Source organism: Microtus ochrogaster, chromosome 1 (genome assembly GCF_000317375.1).
Source record: "Microtus ochrogaster isolate Prairie Vole_2 chromosome 1, MicOch1.0, whole genome shotgun sequence".
NCBI classification, from domain to species: domain Eukaryota; kingdom Metazoa; phylum Chordata; class Mammalia; order Rodentia; family Cricetidae; genus Microtus; species Microtus ochrogaster.
The window spans coordinates 64,065,528-64,089,935 of NC_022009.1; the positions used below are offsets into that span (position 1 = coordinate 64,065,528).

At 42.4% G+C, this 24,408-nt stretch overlaps 2 protein-coding genes across 2 annotated transcripts in view; one reads left to right on the forward strand and one right to left on the reverse strand.

Moving 5' to 3' along the window:
* The window catches only part of Mfn1 (mitofusin 1), a 41,892-nt gene extending 28,540 nt beyond the window's left edge, over positions 1-13,352 (forward strand). The window contains exons 11-18 of the mRNA XM_005343764.2: positions 277-403; positions 636-740; positions 1,074-1,176; positions 1,378-1,607; positions 5,685-5,837; positions 7,012-7,208; positions 10,820-10,954; positions 12,767-13,352. Coding sequence (XP_005343821.1) covers positions 277-403; positions 636-740; positions 1,074-1,176; positions 1,378-1,607; positions 5,685-5,837; positions 7,012-7,208; positions 10,820-10,954; positions 12,767-12,845 — 1,129 coding nt within the window. The 3' untranslated portion in view covers positions 12,846-13,352. The remainder of the gene's footprint in view (positions 1-276; positions 404-635; positions 741-1,073; positions 1,177-1,377; positions 1,608-5,684; positions 5,838-7,011; positions 7,209-10,819; positions 10,955-12,766) is intronic.
* Positions 13,353-15,708: 2,356 nt separating this feature from the next.
* The window catches only part of Gnb4 (G protein subunit beta 4), a 46,783-nt gene continuing 38,083 nt past the window's right edge, over positions 15,709-24,408 (reverse strand). Inside the window, exons 9-10 of the mRNA XM_005343765.2 lie at positions 23,283-23,499; positions 15,709-20,344 (exon numbers count right to left, since the gene is read on the reverse strand). Of these exons, the coding sequence (XP_005343822.1) occupies positions 20,238-20,344; positions 23,283-23,499 (324 nt within the window). The 3' untranslated portion in view covers positions 15,709-20,237. The remainder of the gene's footprint in view (positions 20,345-23,282; positions 23,500-24,408) is intronic.

Here is a 24,408-nt window from a genome sequence, read left to right on the forward strand (position 1 = left end):
TTTTTTGGTTTTTCGAGACAGGGTTTCTCTGTGGCTTTGGAGCCTGTCCTGGAACTAGCTCTGTAGACCAGGTTGGTCTCGAACTCACAGAGATCCGCCTGCCTCTGCCTCCCAAGTGCTGGGATTAAAGGCGTGCACCACCACCGCCCGGCAAGATTTCTTTTTTCTTGTGTCATGTTAAAGAATGGTTCCAGATATAAATGAATGACCTTGCTTAATTAATTGCTTTAGACTTTAACATGGCCCACATATTGATCACTCTTCCTAATAAAATAGGGTTTATTCAATGGAAGAGAGGGAAGACCAAATTGATAGACTGGACTTCATCCGAAACCAGATGAACCTCCTAACACTAGAGGTTAAGAAGAAAATCAAGGAGGTCACGGAGGAGGTGGCCAACAAGGTAACAGCGTCTCTGGTCATGGTGTCTGGAAGCAGCAGTGTGTGTTAGCACTAAATGTGTCTGTCTCTTACCTTAAAGGAGTATGTCCCTTGATTTGATATTCTCAGCAGTTGTAGTTGCTAATCTTTTTTTATTTTATCTTGTTTGTTTATTTGAGGGGATGTTATGTAGCCCTGGCTGGCTGTGGATGACTTTAATTTTTAACACCGAGTTTTTTTTTTAATGTTTTCAGGTTTCTTGTGCAATGACAGATGAAATTTGTCGACTGTCTGTTTTGGTTGATGAGTTTTGTTCTGACTTTCATCCTACCCCCAGTGTACTGAAAGTGTATAAGAGTGTAAGTTCAAGTTGTTGGCCATTCGTTCTGAGGCTGCTCTCTTGCTTTTTGCTTTATTGGTGTGTTTAGTGGCTCTTTCACTGCATTCTTGGCAGTTCCTGTACAGAGGATGACAGCTCCCATGCTCTGGTAGTAAATACAAACTGTCTCACATGTAAAATTTCAGAGGGCCTGGGGATGGAGCTTGGTGGTCAAGCATGTGTTTAGCAACTGTGAAGTTCTAGGTTCGATTGCCAACATCCACCCAAAAGAAGATCATTTCAACAGTCTTTATAAAATCTACCTACTTTATATGGAAAAAATAATGTGGACATTTACAATTATTATTGATAGGAATTAAATAAGCACATAGAAGATGGTATGGGAAGAAATTTGGCTGATCGGTGCACCAATGAAGTCAATGCCTCCATGCTTCAGTCACAACAAGAAATTATCGGTAATGTTCATGTCTCCAGAGTCGTGTATAACCTTCCTCCTCCATCCCTTCTTCTCTCCCTCTCTTCTCTGTCTCCCTCCCTCCCTCCTTCCCCTCTCTCTCCCCACTTCTTTCATAAAGGGCTGTTTGCATTTGGGTACATTGCCTGGAAGGTAAAACACATACTCCTGTTTGTTAAAATAAATGTAATCTTTTTTCCAGAAAACTTGAAGCCATTACTTCCAGCTGGTATACAGAGTCAGCTTCATACACTCATACCTTGCAAAAAATTTGATCTCAGCTATGATCTCAATTGCCACAAGTTGTGTTCAGATTTTCAAGAGGACATTGTGTTTCGATTTTCCCTGGGCTGGTCTTCCCTTGTGCATCGATTCCTGGGCTCCACAAATGCACAGAGGGTGCTGCTTGGGCTCTCTGAGCCTGTATTTCAGGTATGTGTCTTGATTGCCCCAGTTGGCACTCTTAACAGTGCTCATGCAGGTTCACTTATAAGCTGGCTTACTCCAATCTGCCTACTTAGGAGCTCATGTCTGTCTCATCCAGCCTCGTCTGAGTTGGAGTTTGTTTGCCCATTAATACTATGAATGCCATGTCTGCAGCTTCTGCACTCACTTTTTGTATCTGTACATGTTTGCCTGTGTGTACAATGCATGTTCATGTGCATGTGTGAGCCACATGTGAAGCTCAGAGGACGGTATCTAGGAGTCAGTTCTGGGCTTCTGGGATTGAACTCAGATCCTCAGACTTTACAGGAAGTATTTTTAAAATTTGGTTCTAGACTTTAAATAAATTAGAATAAGCTTTAATTTTTGTTAATTTTAGAATTTCGAGGAAGTTTATGGAGTAAAAACCATCCCAGAGGCTAGAGAGATAGCTCAAGAGTTAAAAGCACTCTTGCTCTTGCAGAAGACCTGAGTATCTTCTCAGCACCTACCTGTAACTCCAGCTCCAGGGGATTTGATAGCCTCTTCTGGTCTCTGCACACTGTCATGCATTCACACAAACACATACATGTGCATATAAATAGTAAACATAAAAATAAATTAAAAACATCACTGTAGTCTACTTTTAAAGCATTTCTGTTGGGGCTGGAGAAGTGGCTCGGTGACTAAGAATGCACGCTGTTCTTGCAGGGCCTGAGTTTGGTTGCCAGCACCCACCCTGGGTAGTTCAGAACTGTAATTCCATCTCTAGGGATCTGACACCCTCTGGCCATTGTAGGCTAATGTACACATAGCCCCCTCCATAAACACATAATTAAAATTAAAGAAGAACACTTTTGTTCTTCTCCAGAGATTCCCTCCTGCCCATTTATGGCAGGTCATCATTCATGTCTCTGGGGTTAGCAGTAGTCAGGTGTGTCAGTTTGGATTTGCCATCTGCACATTCCCTAGTGTCTCAGGTGCCTAGGCAGAGCTCAGGTAGGATGTTTTCAAGGTACATCCTCAATGTGTCAGTGTTGTAGCACTCCAGGTGGCAGAGTAATAGGTGGAACACATTTTATTTCTCCACCGTCCATTGGCCCATAGTGTGCTGGCTGGCTTTGCAAGAAAGTCATTGCCAATGAAGCCTGCAGAAGTGATTATGTAGCATGTCAGGGGAGTCTTTTCATTAGTGTCAGTAGGGGACAGTGAGAGACTGCTATTTTAGACTTAAGTGGGCTCTACTAAGCAAATTTTAAGATAATGTTTATATACACCTCCCCTTTTATATTCATTTAAAGGTGCTTGGGCCTCTTCTTTGACCCTCCTAATACTCCACTATTCACTCTGTTCTCATTTTCTACCTCTCCCATGAGTCGCCTTTGTTCCTAAACAATTCTGCTTCTGCTTGCATATCCCCAGTATATATGTGATACATGTACCTGTCATGTCCAGGACCCGCAAGTGAGAAAAGTCATCCAGTACTTGTCTTTCTCATATGATTTATTCATGTAATATGGTTCTCTTTAGTTTTATCGTTTTCCTGAAAATGACATAACTTAGAATTCTATTGCATATATAAACTATCTTTTCTCTTTATGTTTGTGGGGTATATGCTTTTTTGAAAACTTTAAATATTCTTCAGACAGAACATCTCATCTTCAATAAAGGCTTTCATGTAACCCACACATAAAACTACATTTTTTTTTTTTTTTTGGTTTTTTCGAGACAGGGTTTCTCTGTGGCTTTGGAGCCTGTCCTGAACTACATTTTTCTTAATACATTCCTTTGCTGTTGTACAACTGCCTTGGTTCTTAAAGCAGCCATTGTGAATAGCACTGCATAGTTGCTTTTGAAAATGCTGTGGATGTGCATGTGTGCCCTCATGTGGATGTGTGCTTTGCTTCTGGGGGTACTCCAGGAGTAAATGCTACGCCATGTGGTAATTTGAGGTGAACTTCCTTTTATTAGCATTCTCTCCCCTACCTGCCTCCCATCCTTCTTTTTGTTCTTTTTTAAAGATTTTATTTATTATGTATACAACAGTCTGTCTCCATGTATGCCTGCAGGCCAGAAGAGGGCGCCAGATCTCATTACAGATGGTTGTGAGCCACCATGTGGTTGCTGGGAATTGAACTCAGGTCCTCTGGAAGAACAGTCAATGCTCTTAACCACTAAGCCATCTCTCCAGCCCCCATCCTTCTTTCCTTTCCGCTGCCTGGGGTGTGTGTGTGTGTGTGTTGGGGTGACCTTGAATGTGAAATCTTCTTTACCTTCCAAGTTCTGGGATATAGATGTGTGCCACCATGCCCTGCTAATTTAGGTTTTTAGACAAGGTCTTACTTTGTAGTCCAGACTGGCCTCAGATGTAATGATCTTCCTATCTCAGCCTCCTGAACATTGGGATCACAGGTGACCATCACTCCTGGCACTTATGTTTATGTTTCTTAGGATTTTCCAAATTTTTTTCCAAGCTGGTCACATTTTACCCTGCCTGCAAGTACGGTGAAGGCTAAATTTTCTAGGTGTACTTTGTACGCTTGTTTTATTGTCTATCTTATCCTGATGAGTGTGAACTGATATCTTATCATGGGTTTGATTTACACTACCTTAATGACTGATTTGAACACCTTTTCATGTACTTATTAAATAAACCCTTTGCCCTTGTGTTCTTCTTGGGGGATGGGGCTCTTGTAGTCCTGGCTGTCCTGTAACTCTGGCAACCAGGCCGGCCTCGAACCCAGAGATCCACCTGCCTCTGCCTCCTAGGTGCTAGGATTAAAGATGTGTACCACCAGTGCCCAGGTGTGTTCCTCTTGAGCAATATTTTTATTCACGTTCTAATTGTAATTGTTGGCCACTACTAAGTTTAGGGATTCTATCATCTGCATGTAAATTTACAATTTACTTTACAGATAGGTGATGTCCAAATAGATTTTTCAGTGTGTGGCTGAATTTTTTTTAAAGGTTTTATTTATTATGTATACAACAGTCTGCCTCCCTGTATGCCAGAAGAGGGTACCAGATCTCATTACAGATGGTTTTGAGCCACCATGTGGTTTCTGGGAATTGAACTCAGGACCTCTGGAAGAACAGTCAGTGCTCTGAACCGCTGAGCCATCTCTCCAGCCCCTGTGGCTTATTTTTTAATCTTCTTTGATGTGTTCTGCCTCCCAGGTGCTGGGATGAAAGGTGTGCATTACCATTGCCCGGCCGTTTGTTCTAATGCTAGAAATGAGCGAGGACATTGCATGTGCTAAGCTCACAAGGCTTAGTACTACGCTACATCTTCAACTCTTAAAAGAAAAGTAGTCTTAGCTGGGTGGTTGGTGATCCATGTCTTTAATCCCAGCACTTGGGAGGCAGAGGCAGGCGGATTTCTGTGAGTTCAAGGCCAGCCTGGTCTACAAGAGCTAGTTCCAGGACAGGCTCCAAAGCTACAAAGAAACCCTGCCTTGAAAAACAAAAAACAAACAAACAAACAAAAATTTAATTCTTGGGAGATAGAATTATCTAGAGGAGATAGAATTAGATAGAATTAGTAGAGGTGACCCAATGGTTAAGAGTGCTTACTGCTTTTTCAGAGTTCTCAGTACCCACATTTAGGCAGCTCACAATTGCCTGTAACATCCAGGGGATCCAACACCCCTATTCTTGGGGTATACTGCATGTACACACACACAATGAAAAATAAGAAAAGTTACTCTTAGAAAACCAGTTTTAATTCTTATTGATTTACTATTAAATTTATTGTTCGTTATATCATTAGTTCACATAGAAAATAATTTCTGTGAAGGTACATATTTGTCATTTCAGCAGTCTGGTAGCTAAGGCTGGAAGATTCTGAGTTTGAGTTTCAGGCTAGCCTTGGCAACTGTGTCAGACACTGTCACAACCCTCCCCACAGCCAACAAGAAAAAGAACTTTTAGTGTATTTTTATTTTCTTTGTGTAGCTGTGTTCTACTCATTATTTGGAACCTTCCCCTCCCCCCATAAATTGCTTTACCTCTTTTTTTTTTTTTTAAAACAGCTTTTGTTTTTGTAACTCTTTTTTTTGTGTTGTTTTCTTCTCCTAAATTCTGCAGCTCCCTAGATCTTTGGCTTCAACTCCCACTGCTTCTTCTAATCCAGCAACCCCAGACGGTGCAGCTCAGGAAGAGCTCATGATCACCTTGATCACAGGATTGGCATCTCTCACCTCTAGAACCTCCATGGGCATCTTAGTTGTTGGGGGAGTGGTAAGAAACAATTCTTTAATAAAGTTATGATCATATTCTCAGGAAATTCAAGCATCTGAAAATTTGTAAATTGTAAATGTGACTAGGGAGCTGAGTAGTGGTGGTGCACACCTTGAATCCCAGCACTTCGGTGGCAGAGGCGGGTGAATCTCTGTGAAGTCAAGGCCAGCCTGGTCTACAGAGCAAGTTCCAGGACAGCCACAGCTACACAGAGAAACCCTGTCTCAAAAACAACAACAAAAAAGTAGTGACTAAGATTTTACAGATGTAACTTATCTTTAAAAACACATGCACACATGCATCCCTACCTACCTGCACCCTTCCCTGTAAGTTTAGGATGAAAGCTGTTGAGTTGGTTTCTGTTTGCTGTTTGTTTGTTTTTCTTTGGGCAGTGCCCCCAGAGCCTTGCACATGCTAAATAGGCATTATACCACTGAATTACCTTCCTAACCGTATCTGACTTTTAATAAAATGACGTATTTTCTCACTATAGCACACAAATAAGTGATTTATTTATATATTGACATAACAAGAAAGAGCCAAGTTGGTAGAAAACTTGCCTTTCTTTTGTGAGGGCTGGTTTAATCTTTCACAACAAACAAGATGTGTCCTGCAGGACTGTCTCTGAATACCATGGGAGCTGTCTTAACTATTAAAGATTATTAGTAAGTTATGTTCAGTTTTTTTATTCATTAACAGCATGTATGTGCTGTTATAATGTTTGAAACATTCAACCTAAAATATAATTTTCTTTCTTTCTTCCTTTTTTGGGGGGGATAATATCAAGTTGGTGCTGAAGAGATGGTTAAGATGTGCTGCTCTTCAGAGGACCCCTGCTTGGTTCTCCGCACCCACATGGCAGCTCAGCCATTTGTAATTCTAGTCCCGGGGTTCTGATGCCATCTACTGGCCTCCGCAGGCACTACACACACATCTGGCATACATTCATGTAGGCAGACAGAACACTTATACATAAAAAAATTAAAGAAAACTTTACAAGGGAGGGAGCTTAATTCAGCCCATCAATTGTGGTAGGCTGTGAAACTCCATCCTAGTGTTTATATTTTTTCTATCAGATTTCTTTATGAGGAAGGTATATACATTTTTAGAAGATGATCACTGTGTCCTTCTAATGTGTTTATTTCTCACAGTGAGCTGTGACTTTGTCTTGCAGATTTGGAAAACAGTGGGCTGGAAACTCATCTCTGTTTCCTTAAGTATGTATGGAGCCTTGTACCTTTATGAAAGGTTGACTTGGACCACCCGCGCTAAAGAGCGAGCATTTAAGCAGCAATTTGTGAACTATGCAACCGAGAAGCTGCAGATGATTGTGAGCTTCACAAGTGCAAACTGCAGCCACCAAGTCCAGCAGTAAGTAGGGAGGTGTAGCCTGCAGAGGACCTCTGCAGTTGGTGAGCACATGTGTAGGCACATCCAAGACAGCAAGAGCTCGCCCCTGCTTCTCTCTCAGCACTCCACTCCTCATTCCCTGGTAGAGTAGGGTTGGACATTTGGAAGTTGGTGTATAGGAACAGGAAGGAGAGCCGTCTTTAACAAATAGTTATTTAGCAAACCTATTCTAAGTTATGATCCTATTCAAATGCTTGTGGTTCCTTCATTATGAAGATTGAATTTTTAGCATTCATTAAATGGGCTCAATTAAGTGAACAGACTTCTTATTTTTGCTTGTTTGTTTGTTTTGTTTTGTTAAGACAGGGTCTCATTGTAGCCCAGGCTGGCCTCTAACTCATGGCCATCCTCCTGCCTCAATCTCCTGAGTCCTCTTTGCCCTGGTGATTTTGTGATGAATAGAATGTGCTTTTTACTATCATAGTTCAAACTTCAAGTCTGTAACAGCATTGGTTTTTAGATCTCAAAAGGATTTTCTTATAGTTCTAGGTCTACCCACTTTCTCTTTTTCTTTTCTTTCTTTCTTTTTTTTTTTTTTTAAGAAAAAGTTGTTACTGAGTAAAATCACACTCATAGTAAAGCTCTGACTGATCTTGGACTCACTCTGTAGACCAGGCTGGCTTTGAACTCACAGAGATCTTCCTGCCTCTGCTTCCTGAGTGCTGGGATTGAAGGAAGAGGCTACCATGCTTGCCATTGTTTTTTAGATTTAGTTTATGGGTTTGAATGTTACACCTGCATATATGCCTATTTACTGCTCTGGAGGCAGTGGGACCTGGGAGGATGGAGGCAATAAAGGAAGCAAGCTGAAGTCTCATGCAGTAGCCATGTTTATTCAGGGCATCAGACAGTTTATACCCTGAAGGTTAAGAAGAGTCACATAGGTAAAGCATACAATCACAAGGACAAGCCTCATATAGCAGAAATATGTCTTTCCATAGGGGCATAAAAGCAAATAACAATAGCCAGTTGTAATGAATAGTCTGAAAGAAACTCTCTCCTCTGTCTGCTACACCAGGGAGGGGCACAAAACACATTCCAAGAACCATGTTCTTGAAGAAACTGTGGTCACAAGACTCTTGTTCTATTTTCTGAGTTTTCTCACAAGCACTCAATTCTCACACAATTTTATTCTTGGGCTGTGGTTCACCATATGTCTCTGCACCACATGTGTGCCTAGTGTTCTTGGAGATGAGAAGAGAGCACCAGATCCCCGGGAACTGGAGTTACAGTTGGTATGAGCCATCACGTGATTGCCAGGAACCAAGCCCAGGTCCTTTTCAGGAGCACCAACTATTCTTAACCACAAACCCCCAGTTTCTGCTTTTATAACAGTTAAATATTAGAAGAAGTGTATTGAATTTCTTTAAATCAGGGGCAGTGTTGTATATTTAAATATTAGAAGAAGTGTATTGAATTCCTTTAAACCAGGGGCAGTGTTGTATATTTAAATGAATTTGAGACAGTTTAGTCCCAGAGGAGCTCAACCTAAAGAGGTAATGTGCAGGAAAGAACAAAGCAAAGTGACGTCTTCCTTCCTGGAAGGGAAGCCTGAAAGAGAACCCTTTAATAAGGGTTCCTGGAAGCAAGCAGACGTGAGATTTACACATGCAGAATAGGTAGACTAGGTGAAAGGTAATGTGTTCGAGAACATGCAGAGGGCTGGAGAGACAGCTCACAGGTTAAGAGCACTGGCTGCTCTTCTAGAGGTCCTGAGTTCAATTCCCAGTAAACATATGGTGACTCTCAACCATCTATAGTGGGATCCGAGCCCTCTTCTGGCATGGCATGTTGGTATACATGCAGCTGGAACACCGTATACATAATAAATATATAAATTTTTAAGAAAAAAAAACCTTGAAGAAAGAAATTCCTGCGTGGGCAGTGTGTTTTAGAAGGGCATGTGATTTCTAGGACAGGACTGTAGCATGTGGAGATTAGGTCTGGGTAATTGGGAGCTCTGGGAGTACTGTCACCAGCCATTGAGCTCCGAAACCAGTTACTTTGCATAGTGTTTGAGATGATTTAGACAAGAGGCAGGGTTTACAGAAATTAACAGGTAATTAACTTTTTGAGACACAGGTCAAAACAAGTAGAGTTGTGGTTCAGAGACTTGTTCATGAGTGTGCACTAAGTACTTTTCGAGTTCTTGTTTTGTAATTTCATTTGTGTAATGGGAACTGTTTCCTCTGATGAAGACACTTGGACCTGAGTGAAGGTCTTACAAATAAATTGTATAACTCCACACCTCCCTTTCTTATAAAAAAAAATCACCCAACATAATTGTAGGAATTATGGGAAATGAAAAGTTGAAAATTAATTTGGCCCTCCCTTTACATTATAATGGAGGCAACCACAAATTAGTTATGACATACTAGACAAATGTCAGTATTTAATAAACAATGAAAAATGCTTCATATGTCATAATGGGTATCTGTAGAATGAAGAAAATAGCTATTTAAATAAACCAGAAGATAGGTGATAGTATATAAGATAATTGCGAGAGAAATGTGTTAGATAATTATGTCTGAGGTGCACACTGAGGAGAGGTATTCCTGGGTAAAATCCAGATACTGTTCTCAGAGCACTGTCCTCAGCACTCAGACTGGATATGACCTTGGCCTCTGGTAACACCACTTACCTCAGTGGTTTATCTCACAAAAGAATGTCATCCCCCCACCCTTAACAGTTTTTGTTTTTATTGAGCAGGTGGGAAGGGACATGTGTGTGTCCATTTCTCACTGTTGTCCATAGAGCACCAATGAGCTGAGCAAGTATGTCTGAAGGAGAAGATTGAATCCAGCAGCTGGGTCATATGGTAGAATAATTTTTGAGATATTTCTTAAGCCATTTTTCTTCTTTTGAGGACTATGTTCAGATCTAAAGCCCCCCCCCCTCCTTTTTTACTTGGGTGGTTTGTTTTCTTGACTTTTGTTTTTTGAGTTCTTTCTACATTCTAGATACTAATCTCTCAGATTTACAACTGACAAGATCTGTCCCACACTGGGTTTCTTCCTCCAGTTGATCGTGTCCTTTGCTGTAAAGAGGCTTGTCAGTTTGAGTTTCCTCTTGTCAGTTGTTGGCCTAAACTCCTGAACTGATGGGTCCTCTTCAGAAAGTCCTCTTCTGCTCCTCTGTCTTCTAGGGTGCTGCCTTTGTTTTCTTCGAGCAGTCCTAGCGTTTGTCTGGTTTGTATTCACGGCCCTGTGGCAGCTGAAGCCAAGTCTGTGAGTGTGTTGTCTTCAGGTAAAATAAAGGAGCCTGCAGTTGTCCTAAGCTTCCAAGTGTCGTGCTGGCCTTCTGGTTAGCTAGTATTGAAGTTTTCCTCTTTAACTGAGCATAGTGGTGCATACCTTTAGTCCCCGCACTCCAGAGGCAGAGAGAGGCAGGTGGATTTGAGTTCCAGGACAGCCAGGACTATATTCAAAACAAAACAAAACCCTGTCTCAAAAACAAAACTAAGGTTTTTCTTATTAATATATATTTGTTTCAGAAAACATATCTCTCTCTCTATATATATATATATATATATATATATATATACATATATATATTTATTTATTTATTTTTAGAGAAATGGCTACCACTTTTGCTAGACTGTGCCAACAAGTTGATGTTACTCAAAAACATCTGGAAGAAGAAATTGCTAAATTATCCAAAGAAATAGATCAGCTGGAGAAAATACAAAACAACTCGAAGCTCTTAAGGTAAACTTTTTCCCTCTCAATAACATGAATATCTAATTTCATCTCACATCCAAAATGTAATTATATGACATCACTAATGACTTTGTATTAGAACTTTTAAATTAACTTTTCTTGTTGCTTTAAATTAAGAGTTCATGTTTGAGGCTGGAGAGATGGCTTGCAAGAATACTTGATACTTTTCCGGGGAACCCTACTTGATTCCCAGCACCCACATGGACTTCATAAAACTAAAGACTGTATACAGGAAAGGGCACCCAGCAGCCACCTATAACTCTAGTTCTAAGAGATTCTGTGCCTTCTTCTGACATTTTTCATCACCAGTCAAGCAAGTGCAAGTACATACATGTAGGCCAACATACATAAATCTTTTAAAAAAGACAGTAACTGTTCATGTTTATATTCCCTCGTGCTCTGAAATTTCAGTGAAAGCCAGTTGCAGCAGGAATCCATCTGAACCAAAGGAAATTTCCAGGACTTCTACTCTCTGTTAGGCTAGGATAATTCTCTTTCAGAACAGAAGTTCAGTAATTTAAAATGACAGTTGGGCATTGTGTCAGCACGGTCAAGGTCAGCCTGGGCCACTGGAGACTTTACTCAAAAAAACCCAAACAAACAAATAAAACCAAAAACATAGCTTCTGTTCTTTCTGAGGACTGAGGACACTTGCTTTGAAGCAGTGAATATACAAGTGTCCTGATAAATTGGATTTCTGCTTTGTTATGACTTATTATGGATCCTTTGGGAGACAGTAGTGGAAGTGTCACCATCAGGTCTAACTTGGCAGTTATTTTTACTCCCTTGCCAGCATGTCTGGGCGTATTGTTGTGTACCACCTGAACAACACTGCTGATTCAGGGATCATACAGCTTATAGCTCTGCATCAAAGAACAGCTTTATGGCTAGTGTTTACAGATTGGAGGATGGTCCTCATGGCCTGAGTTTGGGGTGCATATGTAATTAGTCAAATGAAAATGTGTCAACACAGCGCTCACATTCGTCATCGCCTTTGCAAGGGTACCGTGCAGCACAGTGCTTAACTTCTGTTTTCATGAATTGTAGCGTTCTCACCACAAGCCAGTTTCCAGCCTAGACAGTAGGCTGCAGCACAGCCCAGGTGTGTAGTGTCTGTGAGCCCTGAGTGTGTCCAAGTGCACTCTGATGTTCACAGTGCAGTCCTCTTGAAAGTCAGTCTAGCCTAGCAGCGCATGGTGGGTTAGGATCACAGCTGTACCAACTTAGGCTCAGCCATCCTGTCTAGTGTCTCAAGAGTGTCACCTGAAGAAATATATTCACCAGCGTACGTACATTTCACTTCTGTGACCTCAGCCACACGTGCAGAGAGGGCAAAACAACTCCTCTCCAAATAGAGTCCCTTCTTTGTGAGTATATGCCCTGGCATGGTGTGCGAATATGCTGCGTAGATCTGCATCTGGCAGTTCAGTCAAGGCTTCCTCTCATAGACAGTTTATTATATCAACTATAGTCCTAATGTGTTCCTTGCCAGCTTCTTTGCATGTAGTGTGTGAGTCATTCAGTACTTTACACTGTACAGTTATGACCGTGATGTAAGTAAGATGTGACTCCTGTTTAAGCTGTCTGTTAGACTGTTTTAATACTGAAGTCCACACCTTATTACCACTCCAGATTCTGAGATGTTCACTGTGAGCATGGCAGGAGCCACGTGGTAACAATCATATATGAGTTTCAATAAGGATGGCCACAGCTGCTTAGAGGGCTGTTTCTCAGTTTGGATAGAACATATTTTTCTCACTGACTGTTCGGATAATTAGGTGTATTCATTGTCTTAACTAGAAATAAAGCCGTTCAACTTGAAAGTGAGCTGGAGAATTTTTCGAAGAAATTTCTGCACTCAAGCAATGAAGAATCTTAACAAAGGTTGCTGTGCTGATTGCATTGGAGGAAGTGGACTTGGAAGAAGGGGAGAACTATTTTTATGAAATAACCTCAGTATGAATTACTACTCTGAGTACTGATGCGTTGCAGAGACTGTGGTAATGACCTGTCTTGGGGGGGGTCACACTTTCTGAAGTGTCGCAATAACATCATTAGCGGTAGTTTACAGACTGAACTGTCGGGTTAAATGATGGGTTCCTTTAGACTCAGTGGAACCAGCTGTGCAGCCTCTGAGGCATCCTGCGACTCTTAACCAGGGCTTTCTGTCTTTGATTCTGAGTAACTGCTTCCTGGCATCCAGGAGTTAGAGATCTTTTCATCTTCCTTCACTAGTTCTTGATGCCTTCTTTAATGGGAATATGGAATTTCTTTATCAGATGATTTGTTCACACCAGGGAGTGTGGGCTGCTCCTGGGTTTCACCCTCACAGCAAGGATGTAACCATTACTACACAGTTTTATCCTCATTAAAACTCATGTGAAATCATAGGAGGGCCTGTCATTATAGTCACGCATGAAGTATCTGGCTCTGGTCTTCTGCTCTGTCTCTAACATTTCCAGCCTTGAGTCCAACAAGGAGAGGTCTTCTGCCTAAACGTGAGGTGGACGGTCAGAAGAGATGGCTAGCATGGGGCACAGGAGGTGTACGTGGTGTATGGTGACATGACTGTGACAAATGGATCCTTGGGAGGAATCTCACTGACACACTGAGCTTGTCCCCACTAGAAGCTTTGACTTTAATTACATGAATTTCCTTGGACCCCATTAAAAATTATCACTCTTGCCAGGCAATGGTGGCATCCCAGCACTCAGGAGGTAGAAACAAGTGGATCTCAGTGAGTTCGAGGCCAGCCTGGTCTACAAAGTGAGTTCCAGGACAACCAGGACTACTATACAAAGAAACCATTTTGAAAAAACAAAACAAAAACAACCACAAAAATCACTGTGTTAGTGAAATGTTTATGGTTCGGGTATTTTGTGTGCCTCTGTGTTAGAGGCCGGTTGCTTCTCTGACCTGACCATGAAAATAAAGTGCTAACCTATGGGTATTTTGTTAGATGCCAGCTGTGCCATCCAGGGGACAGTACACTCCATTTGGTTGTCCTTGAATTCACAGAGGTCCACCTTCTGGGATTAAAGGTGTGCGCCTACCATAGGTACATCTCTTATTTTTAAAATTTTAAAGAATGTTACAATATTTTATACCATTATTTAGACCATCAAAAAGTTTCAAACTTACTTATGCTTTAGGAAAATTGGGTTTAGGGCTGCAGTATTCAAATTTAAACACACGTGACTACATTTTGCTTTTATTGCTGATATTTCACCCCCCAAATGGTAACCAAGTGTGATTAGGTGAAAATTACATGAAAAACTTATCTGAAATCAAGGTCTGCTAACCTAAGTTACAAAGTTACACCGAGCACTTTAACTTCTGGCCACATAATTAGCATGCTTCAGTGTAGTTCTCTGGGTTTGATCACTGGGTTATCAACATTACTTTGAAACTTGTAAGTGCAGGTTCTCAAGCTCAACACAGAGTTGTAGAATCATATCAAGTTTGGAGCCTGCAGCAAGCTTCAAGAAGCCCTGCAGGTGATCTCAGTGTACTCTCAGTCTGGGGATGAGCGTTCATAGTTCAGAATGCTTTTTGTCACTGGATAGGAGTGCAGTTCCCAGCTGGTGAAGTCGTGGCTGTTGAGAAAAGATTGTTTTACTGCTGGAAGCCAGCTTTTCTACCAGACTAGAGTGCACCTGTGGCTGGGCTCATGCATTACACAGAATGTAATCATGACTGTTTCTGCTAAGTTATTACACACATACTTGATGATTTACTGTATATGTTTACAGTTTTATAAACTTTATATGATCTTTAACTTTTTACAAAACATTTTTATAAGTATGCAAGCTTGAAAGATGACAATAAACCTATTTGTCGTTAGTTTATAAATGCAGCATCTATCTGTTAGTGACTTTTCATTTCTATCCCAGTCATTCTCATGATAGTCATGGAAGTCTTTCTCACACCCGAGGCCCCGATGACTGCACCACTGTCATTTAGTTCCTTTGGCCAGTCACAGGGAGAGATCCCTGGTTTGCCACTGTCAGTATCAGTTTGAGAGGTTTTCTGTGGTAGACATGCAACTTGTAAGTACTGAGCCAGCAGGACTCCCTAAACAGGTAGAATACAAACCTTTTCTGTTGGTGGTGTTTTCGACACAGGGTTTCTCTGTGTAGCCCTGGCCATCCTGGAACTTGATCTGTAGATCAGACTGGTCTCAAACTCAGAAATCTACCTGTCTCTGCCTCCCAAATGTTGGAATTAAAGGCATGTATCATGCCTGACTCTTAATGTTTTATGTTTGTCTTGGTAACTATTTCAAAACTCTCATTAAACTTAAAATTGAGATATAAACATTGAATAGATTTTTTTTTCAATTTAAAAAATGGAACTAAATTACCATTTAGTTAATGGGGAAGCATGTTGTTTGAGACAGGGTCTTACATGTAATCCAAGCTGGCCTCAAACTTGGAAACTTCCTGTGTCTGTCTCCCAACTACTAGAACTACAGACCTGCTCTTGTGCTCCACAAGGGAAGGAATGACCTATCTGTGAATGAGAAATTGGTGGCTTTAATAATAAACTAAAAGCTAGCTTTGGGTCAGTGACACGCCAGTCTCTCCCTTACTTCCTTTCTTATTAAACAACAACAACAACAATAAAAACAGCATTTAAACAAAGTAAGTAGAGTTAACTATGGAAGTACTAAATTTTAATTAGTTCTGGGACTTAATTTTAAAAATCTCACTAAAATTTGACTTAAAACATGGTACAATGAAGACAGTGAAAAGCACTTTATTGATTACAGAGTATAGTACAGCTTACTACAACAGCATTGCACAAGCTACTGAACAAATAGGGGATCACTGTTCTAGCTCAGCACTGTTGGATCCTGGCACAAGTCCTCTGCTTGTATGGGAAAGCTTTAGACATATGGCTGACATTCATAGTCAGCTGGCTTTCTGTGTTGAAAATACTTGAGGGCATTTCCAAGGTGCCTTATAGGAAAATTCTCAAATCTGCTTCAAGACACATTTATGCTATCTGATGGCTTTGAACAATGCAGATGTTCAAAGAGAAGAAAATGATAGGGTAGAGCACCGTTGTATAAAGACAGAAGGGCCTGGACAGCCTACAGCTGTATCACAGAAGTCCGAGTTAACAGACTATGCTATGGAAGATTTTGTTGGATACAGTTCTTATAGTTGAAAAGTTTTTTTCCTCATAATGCTACATTATTACACCTGTTTTACAAAATCAGCCATTGGGTTTAAGAAAAAAAAAAAACTCTTAGAAAACTATAAACATGGAAAATATTTCCTAAATACAAGATGTTCCATCTGCCTGTGGCTAACAGTGCTGACTCAGACATCCCATGAGCACCTGTGACCAGCAGAAGTGAGTCTGCTGTGCGCCTCACGTCCCACAGGATCAGTTTAAGATCATCTTGGTAAAACCAGTGCTTTCCACAGTGGCCAGAAAACAAACACAGTACAAGCCAGGTCTGATCTGCAGAGTCTAAAGGGATGTTCTGTATTTAAATGATGGCAGGGTCCATCTGGGGTCTGCTTATTCAGTTTTTCTAGGCTAGTTAATACAAGAATGTGCATTATGATTCAAAATCCAAGATGTTCGTACCCACTTAATTTCCCTGAATACTTTCACTTCTAAAACAAAGTCTTAGTTTTACTCCTAACCCTAGTCTTCAATGGGATTGGAGAGTACTTTCAACAATAGAATGGTCATTTTTATGGTCTTTTTTTTTTTTAAGATAGGGTTTCTTTTTCTTCAAAGGGGGATTTATTTAAATTAGGTTTGTGTGTGTGGGGCCTGAGAAGGTCAGAAGAGGGCTTTGGGCCCCTTGAAGTTACAGGCAGTTGACTGGGAACTGTACTCCTGTGCTCTGTGAGAAGAGCCATCTCTCCAGTCCCTGGGATAAATAAGGTTTCCACCTCACAGCCCTGGCTGACTGGCCTCAACTCTCAGTGGTCCCTCTGTGGTCCTTCACATGCAACCCCCCAGGCGAAGGGTTACGGGACTGCACTAGGTCCTGTTCAGATTCAAGTTCCTTACATCTCAGAAACACATCATCAATCAGCTTGCCAAGTCTAAATTAAAATGACAGCCACTGATTAGACTTGAACTTGAAGAACCAGAGCCCAACACTCACTGTTTTTTATGAATTTGGAATTCAATACAGTATATGTGTATCACAACTGAGTCCAAGCTCGTTAGGGACCTGGAATATTACATGGAGCACAGCTGCCAAAAATGAACTTTCTCATCTCAGGGTAGAGCTGTCCTTGTTGAACAGTACTTTGAGGAATGTCTTAGAAAAGATCGTGTGCCTTTGCAACACTCTCGGGGAAAATGCTGTGGAATCAGCTAGAGGCCAAGGCAGAAGCCACAGCAAAATGTTAAAAATCTTGCCAGTCTCAAACTTTTGTTTGATGTTTTGCATGCTAAGCATCAACCTGCTAAGGCACATTATACAGGCTAATTTCAGGATGTCTCAGGCAAGCCAGTGTATTTAGCCACAACAAACTGCAGAGAAACCCTAAAGGTACCCACCAGTAGAAAGCAGCTTGACTACGGTCACTACTGTGCCAAACATTGGCACTGTATGCAGTGAGCCATATGTTCGCATGGTTACTCTCCAGCTGCATTGTAAGGGACAAGCTTTGAATACATGGAAGCACACCCCCTTTTTAAATATAGATCTATGTGTACAAATGTTTGCCTTGTGTCCAAGGGAGTCATATTCCCTGAGACTGGAGTTACAGGTGGTTGTGAGCTGCCACATGGTTGCTGGGAATTGAACCCAGGTTCTTTGCAAGAGTAACAAGTGCTCTTATCTGCTTAGCCAACTCTCCTGCCCTGAATTCCATTCTAAAATATTTAGGGCCATAGAATTCTTCAGTATGACTTTTGACTGACAAAGCTGAGGACTGAACCCAGGGCCCTGCGCTTCAAGCACTTTACCACAGATTAAATCCTTTAGCCCCGTTTTAAAATACATATCAGAAGTGCTGTTTTGAACAGAGTTTTGGATGAGTTCTGAGTTACACAGCAGTGTTGGAAACACACCCTTTTGGGGACATGACTGCGACCCTCTAATGTGCCTCAGCTCTGGCTTGGGTGGGGCAGGCCGCAGGTGCAGCCCAGAGGTACAGCGCAGCACATACAAGGAGGGCTAGATTCCAGCCCAGCACTGTCTTTTTTATTCTTCTCTTTTAAGTAAATTGTGCCCTATTTCAGAGAGCTATGCTTCATAAAGTAACCTCCCTATTTCACAAATAGGCAAGAGCAAAGGGGTCCCAGAATGAGGACTGAGGTACAGTCACACCTGCCATTGATGGGTCTTTTTCTCTTCAATACTGTATCTTGGTTCACCTCTCTGCTGTTGGGAGCGCATGTGTGGAATGTGTGCCGTGACACGGGCGCTCCCGTGACAAGGACCCTTGCTTCAGACGTGCGGGAGAATGGCTTGGGTTCAGACGTGCGGGAGAATGGCTTGGGTATGAGTGTTGATGGGCTGTGTCCACCATAGCGCCCTCACCCAGATTAGCTAACCCTGTCTCCGTGGTCCAGCTGCGTACCGTAAAGGCTGCCTCTTTGTTCACCTGTATGCAGCAGCACTAACTCTGGGCCATTCCATGTAACAAACTCACTTCCTGGGGGCTGCAGTTTCTTCCATGGCCCCAGCTCTCCTGTGTCTGTCAGCTTTTCATTCCCGTTCTGCCCCACTTAGGTCCAGTGGGGGAGGAGGCTCTGTTCATTGTAGTACGTGAAGCGCAACTGACCTTAATAAAGCTGCTGCTGATTTCATCCCAGCAGACACATACACTGGCACAGTCACAGTATAAGGATGAAAATGCCAGAGTTTGGAAGTGTTAAAGTTACAGTTACAGGTGATCAACTTTAACAAACAGCAACATATGTGTTACTGAGTTTCAAACAATGTTTTGTATACATCCAGGTAACCCATGAAGGCAGCACCCAGCAAGAGGTAACAGTCTGCTATTGTCAGTCATTTAAATTTTAGGAGTAAACAAGAGGAGAGGCAGGACAGAGCAATTGGACAGCCTGCTGTGAGCGGACCCTCTGAAACAATGCTGTAGGCTCCAGGGGCCGGCTCTGCACACTCAGCTGCAAGCTGCGTAGGAACAGGTACGTCGTGCTCTGGAGGAATTACTGCACGGCAGCAGAACGCTTGCTTGCATCTGAGGAGCCGGGGTGCAGAGCAAGCCTTGTGGGCACAAGGCCCTAGATTCCTTCTGCAGCACCACCAAAATAGAAGAGCAAAGGTTTAAGGGTGCAGATAATTTATACCAATTCAGATCTCACATTACACAGAATTCATAAAGCCATCTTATATATGTTAGTGCCAGCTGAGTGAATGAGTTTACATTTCTCAGAAATGTTAAAGGTGAGCCACTTTTCCTACCCGTTACAGAGAATACTGGACAGGAGTCTTCAGAAGCAGGGGCAAGTCAGGTTTTGTCAAACTTCTGAAATACTAGTACATTCTACAAACTTGGTTTCAGAATGTGAAATTAACAGCAAGATCTAAAGGTTCAAAGGGCTCAGCCTTTTAGAATACCAAAAATTAACATACATGCCAATGTCTACTGGTTATAATAAATTGTAATGACATTTCATTGTGCCCCCCTATGTCGGTGAAATTTTTACCCCCTGGCCTTCACATCACCTGTCCCCTCAAATGACTCAAAAGGAGCACTTACTTAGATCCCCAGCATGGCAAAGAATGCATGAACAGCCACTGGCTTCTGCAGAGCCACCTCACCTATCAGCCCTCCTAATCATGAGGCCATCCTGACTCAAATGCAATGTCAGAGCCCAAGGGGACACCTTCAGACAGCACATATATCTACAATATCACTGCTGCCTGTCCTGGCTCTACCATGACAATACTTTAAAAATGTGATGTTTCTCATATATACAGAGTTCAAGGGGAGTCCCTAACAAAATGCAAACACACAGTCACCCGCTACAGAATGTGCATTCTAATCTACAGAGAAAGGACCAGCACAAGCAGGAATCTGTCGGGCTTAATGTCAGCACAACTGCTCAATACCCAGGCCCTTCACCCTCAGCAAGGGACCTTAGTCTTGATTGTCTCTGACCACCATTTGGCTGTACTTTATTCAAAGATGCTTTCTTTCGTATGTAGTCATCTCAATAGAAAAATCCTCATCCGCAAACAGAAGGTAGAGTTTCTTCTCACAGCTGTAGGCTGTAGCATGGATCTCCAGATAGCCATTGGAGAACAGAACACACGACACTGTTAATTCCAGACTCTAAGAAAACTGTCCCAGGAGCCGGTGGCCACAGCCATGCCGTCATCAGTCACACCTAAGCAGCTAACACGGTTGTCATGACCAGCAAGGACACCTACAAAGAAAGGTCAATACAGAGTTAAAACTGGAGTTTGAAAACTGCAAAAGTTGTGCATTACAATGCAGATGGTGATTAGAAAACGAGCAGGCAGCCTGGGGACACAGCCGGCAGGGTAAGTCAAGTACGAGACACCGTGGGTTACGTGAACGTTTTTTAAAAAAACGAAAACATCAATTTGTGCTTTCAATTTCTGAAAAGTCATTATCTTAAAAAAAAGGGAAGAAAAATTGAGAAGAGTCTCTTGTTTTTACAGTTCAAAAGGTGACTCACCTCCTACTTTTTAAAATGAACCCTGTTATCTACAACACTTAGGAGCCTTAAACCATAGTTAGGAGCAACAAGAGACTGAACAGGTTTCCAGGGCAATAAACTGTCCACCATTTAAGAAAAATTGAGAAGAGGGGTCTCATGTAATCCAGACTGATCGTGAATTTGTGACCCAGCCAAAGATAATCTTAAGATCCCAATCCTCCATCTACCTCCCAGGTGCTGGGATAGCAAGTGTGTGCCATTGTACCTGGGAGTTTTGTAATTTTTCTGCTTAGGAAAACATGTAAAAACAAATTCCACATCTCAGTAAGTTCATGATATTCCTATTCTGCTACTGAACTGTGCTACTTTCAATAAAAACACATTTTTAAATGGAAGTTCTATACAGTGTACTTTTCCAACAAGAACAAGACAGTTGCCTTCCATCCTATCTCCAAAATAGACCCAAACCGTTCATTTTGTTCTTTCTGTTCATCACCAAACACAAACTGGTTTTAACCTGATGAAGACATCGAGCTCATTACGTTCTCTTCGCTGCAGTGACCTGAGACTCACCCATCCCCTTTTTTACTGCACAGGACAAACAGTTCTCAAGATTTGAGTGAAAATGCAAATATTCAAATGAAGATGAGAGTATCGTTTCATTATCTTGAGTCAAGGAATGCGTGACCAGTCGCTGGCTCCCTCAGAGCCACCTCACCTATCCGCCCTCCTAATCACGAAGCTCAGGGACTCTGAGGTTCAAGTGCAATGGCAGGGCCACTATCTCTCTTTAAACACATTCATTCTCAGAAGTGTATCCTGTTTAAGTATTCCCTGTAGCGTTTCCAGTCTGGCGGTGTATGGATGGCAACTTTACTTGGAATACCAAGTAAGAAGAAAGCAGAGGTGGCCTCTCCAGTCACCCGGAAAGGACAGGGAAGGGAAGGGCTCCCAAGTCTGGATTTGGCTTTAAAGTGAGACACTGTACTGAGCCCGCCAATGAAGACAGCTATCAGCAAAGCAAACCGGGAACTCAAACATGTTAGAAATGAGTTGATGGAGACTAGCAGATTGAGGTAACAGCCACATACAGAATTCCTCATTTCTGGAGTCGCTGGCATTGGGCAACATGTTATTTACAAAAATCTACTTGCAAGGTACAAACTCTGAACTCTGATTTGTTAACTGACTTGAGAAGATAATTCCTGTGAGAGCTGGAGAGCCTGCATGTCCAACAACTCTGAGGACTTCTAAAGGTGGGGACTGAGCAAAAGAGGCACAAGTGGAGTGGAGATGGGGATCCCGGGACTAAGTGGGGGCAAGTGTGTCAGACAGAACTGCATTAACAATTGGACAATAAGGGGTGACACCCTCCCATTTGCTCTTTTTGTGATGCCAGTCACACGACCAATGCCAGCTTAAGACTAGGGAATCAGCCACTAACCTGTCTCCTGACTGGGAGAAAGAAACAGTTGATTGATGAGAATGGAGATTAGAACTGACTTGTTAAACTGTGATCCCAGCTTTCCTCTTGAGTCAGTCAGACAGTGGTGGGGAGCACAGGGAGGAGTTTCAGGGGACAGGGATGTGTGGAAAAGGAGAAAACTGGCAGTAACACAGGCGTGCTATTTCAAGCTTTTTTCTGAGACGAGGGTCTTGTGTAGCCCAGGCTGACCTCAAAGTTGTGATCCTCCTGTGTGTCTCCTGAGTGTTAGGATTACAGGTAAACCCCACTGCACCTACCAGTTTATCTTGGGGTAGGTTTATATGTTTGCTGTGTTATAGTAACAAAGTACACACAGCCATATGTGTATATGGAATATACATACATACATACATACATACATATATACATACATACACACACACCATATGTTTGTTTGTTTGTTTGTTTGGTTTTCCGAGACAGGGTTTCTCTGTGTAACAGTCCTAGCTGTCCTGGAACTTGCTCTCGTAGACCAGACCAACCTTGAACTCACAGAGATCCACCTGCATCTGCCTCCCGAGTGCTGGGATTAAAGGCATGCACCACCACTGCCCAGCTTCTGGAGTATAATTTTAAATTATTTCAGTTAACATTACAAATTACTCCATTTAATCCCAGTTCCAGTATGGTTGCTATGTTGGCTTTTAATGGGAGGGTGCCTGTTGAGGCCTGGAAGACAGTCTGCTTATATCCTCAGGGTCAGCCTCAAGAGCATGAGCCACTTCAGAAACCATGCTTCCTGTTAGGTTAGAGAGCAATGGTATAGCCCCAAGTGACAGCTTAGCAGGGTATGATGGCGGCATTCACCAGCAATCCCAGCATTTGGAAGGCTGAGGCAGGGTAACACTGAGCTCAAGGCCAGCCTGGCCTTTATAGTAACTTCCAAGCATAAGGATTTGTCTCAGAATAATAAATAAACAAACCAACCAGGATGTAAGAAAAAAAAAAACTGATTTGTGCAAGAAGGCACCAATTTATATTTACTGCTCCTGACCCCTAATTTCCCATTCTAGGACTAATGTCATTCTTCAGTAGGGTAAGTGTTCCTCCAGCTACCATCAAAGGTAATTAAGATACAAAGGAGAGCCGCCCAGCTGCTGCTCTGACAGCTCCCGGATGCCCAGCCGGCCTCAGTGTCTGTGGGAGCCTCTTCAGGCTTCCTGAAACAGAACCTGCCTTGGCCACATCACTGACCTGCCCGGCCTCCTTTCAGCGCATCCCACACGCTGCAGTTGAAGTCATCATAGCCGGCTAGCAGAAGGCGGCCGCTCTTGGAGAAAGCCACGGACGTGATCCCGCAGATGATGTTGTCATGAGAATACAGCAGTAGCTCTTGGTCTGCACGGAGGTCAAAGAGCCGGCAGGTGGCATCATCGGAGCCCGTGGCAAAGGCATAGCCGCTTGGGAAGAACTAAAAAGAAAAACAACAAGGTAAAAACAATGGAGGCAGAGAGGCTGGCGTTGGAGGTGAGGTTGGTCTACACCATAATAGATGCCTGCGGAGACCTGGAGACAGAGAACCAGGGACGGGAGGTGGGGCAGGCTCTGAGGCTAATTTTGCTTCTTTCCATTTCAGTGACTGCTGAGAAGTTTGTTTCTTTTTATGTGAGCCAGTGTCTTGCCATGTAGCCCAGGCTGGCCCAGAACGCACAACACTTCTGCTCCAGCCTCCTAAGTGCTAGGGCTATAAAGGTGTGAGCCAACACACCTGGCCTAATACATGTATATTTTTAATATTCTGGGCTTTCGTTTTAGTTGAAGATGTAGGCTGAATAGCACATGCACAGTGTTAGTTAGTAACACACAGTGTTAGAAACGCCGCCTGTGGTCCTTCGCCTGTCTGATCCATACATTTCAGCGCAGACGTACTGGGTGCCTGTCATTTAGGAGTCAGCAACAGTGTGCAGCACTGGGACAGCAGACATGGACTGCATGTTCACACTAAGGTCAGCATCAGCGCAGTGACCTCCCAGGACCAGGGGCCACCAGGATGCCTAAGAGGAGGTTCCTGCACGTGAGTCAGAATCGGAGCAAACCAAAACTCCCCATGCTGATCGTAAGTCAAGTATTACTATTTACAGGATGTCTACTTAAATATTCCAGAATTCTATTATGAAAAATAAATTGGAAAGATTTTAGAACATACATTGGTTTTTATTTGCTCAAGTGTGACTCCGCAGCGTGTTAAGGCTTCACAGAGTTGGGTTTGTTTAGGCTTCACTTATGTCTTTGTGTTTTTGAGACAGGATTTCCTTTATCCCGTGCTGACCTTATCACTGAGTAGCTGAGGATGGCCTTGAACTTCTGGTCCTGTCCGCGT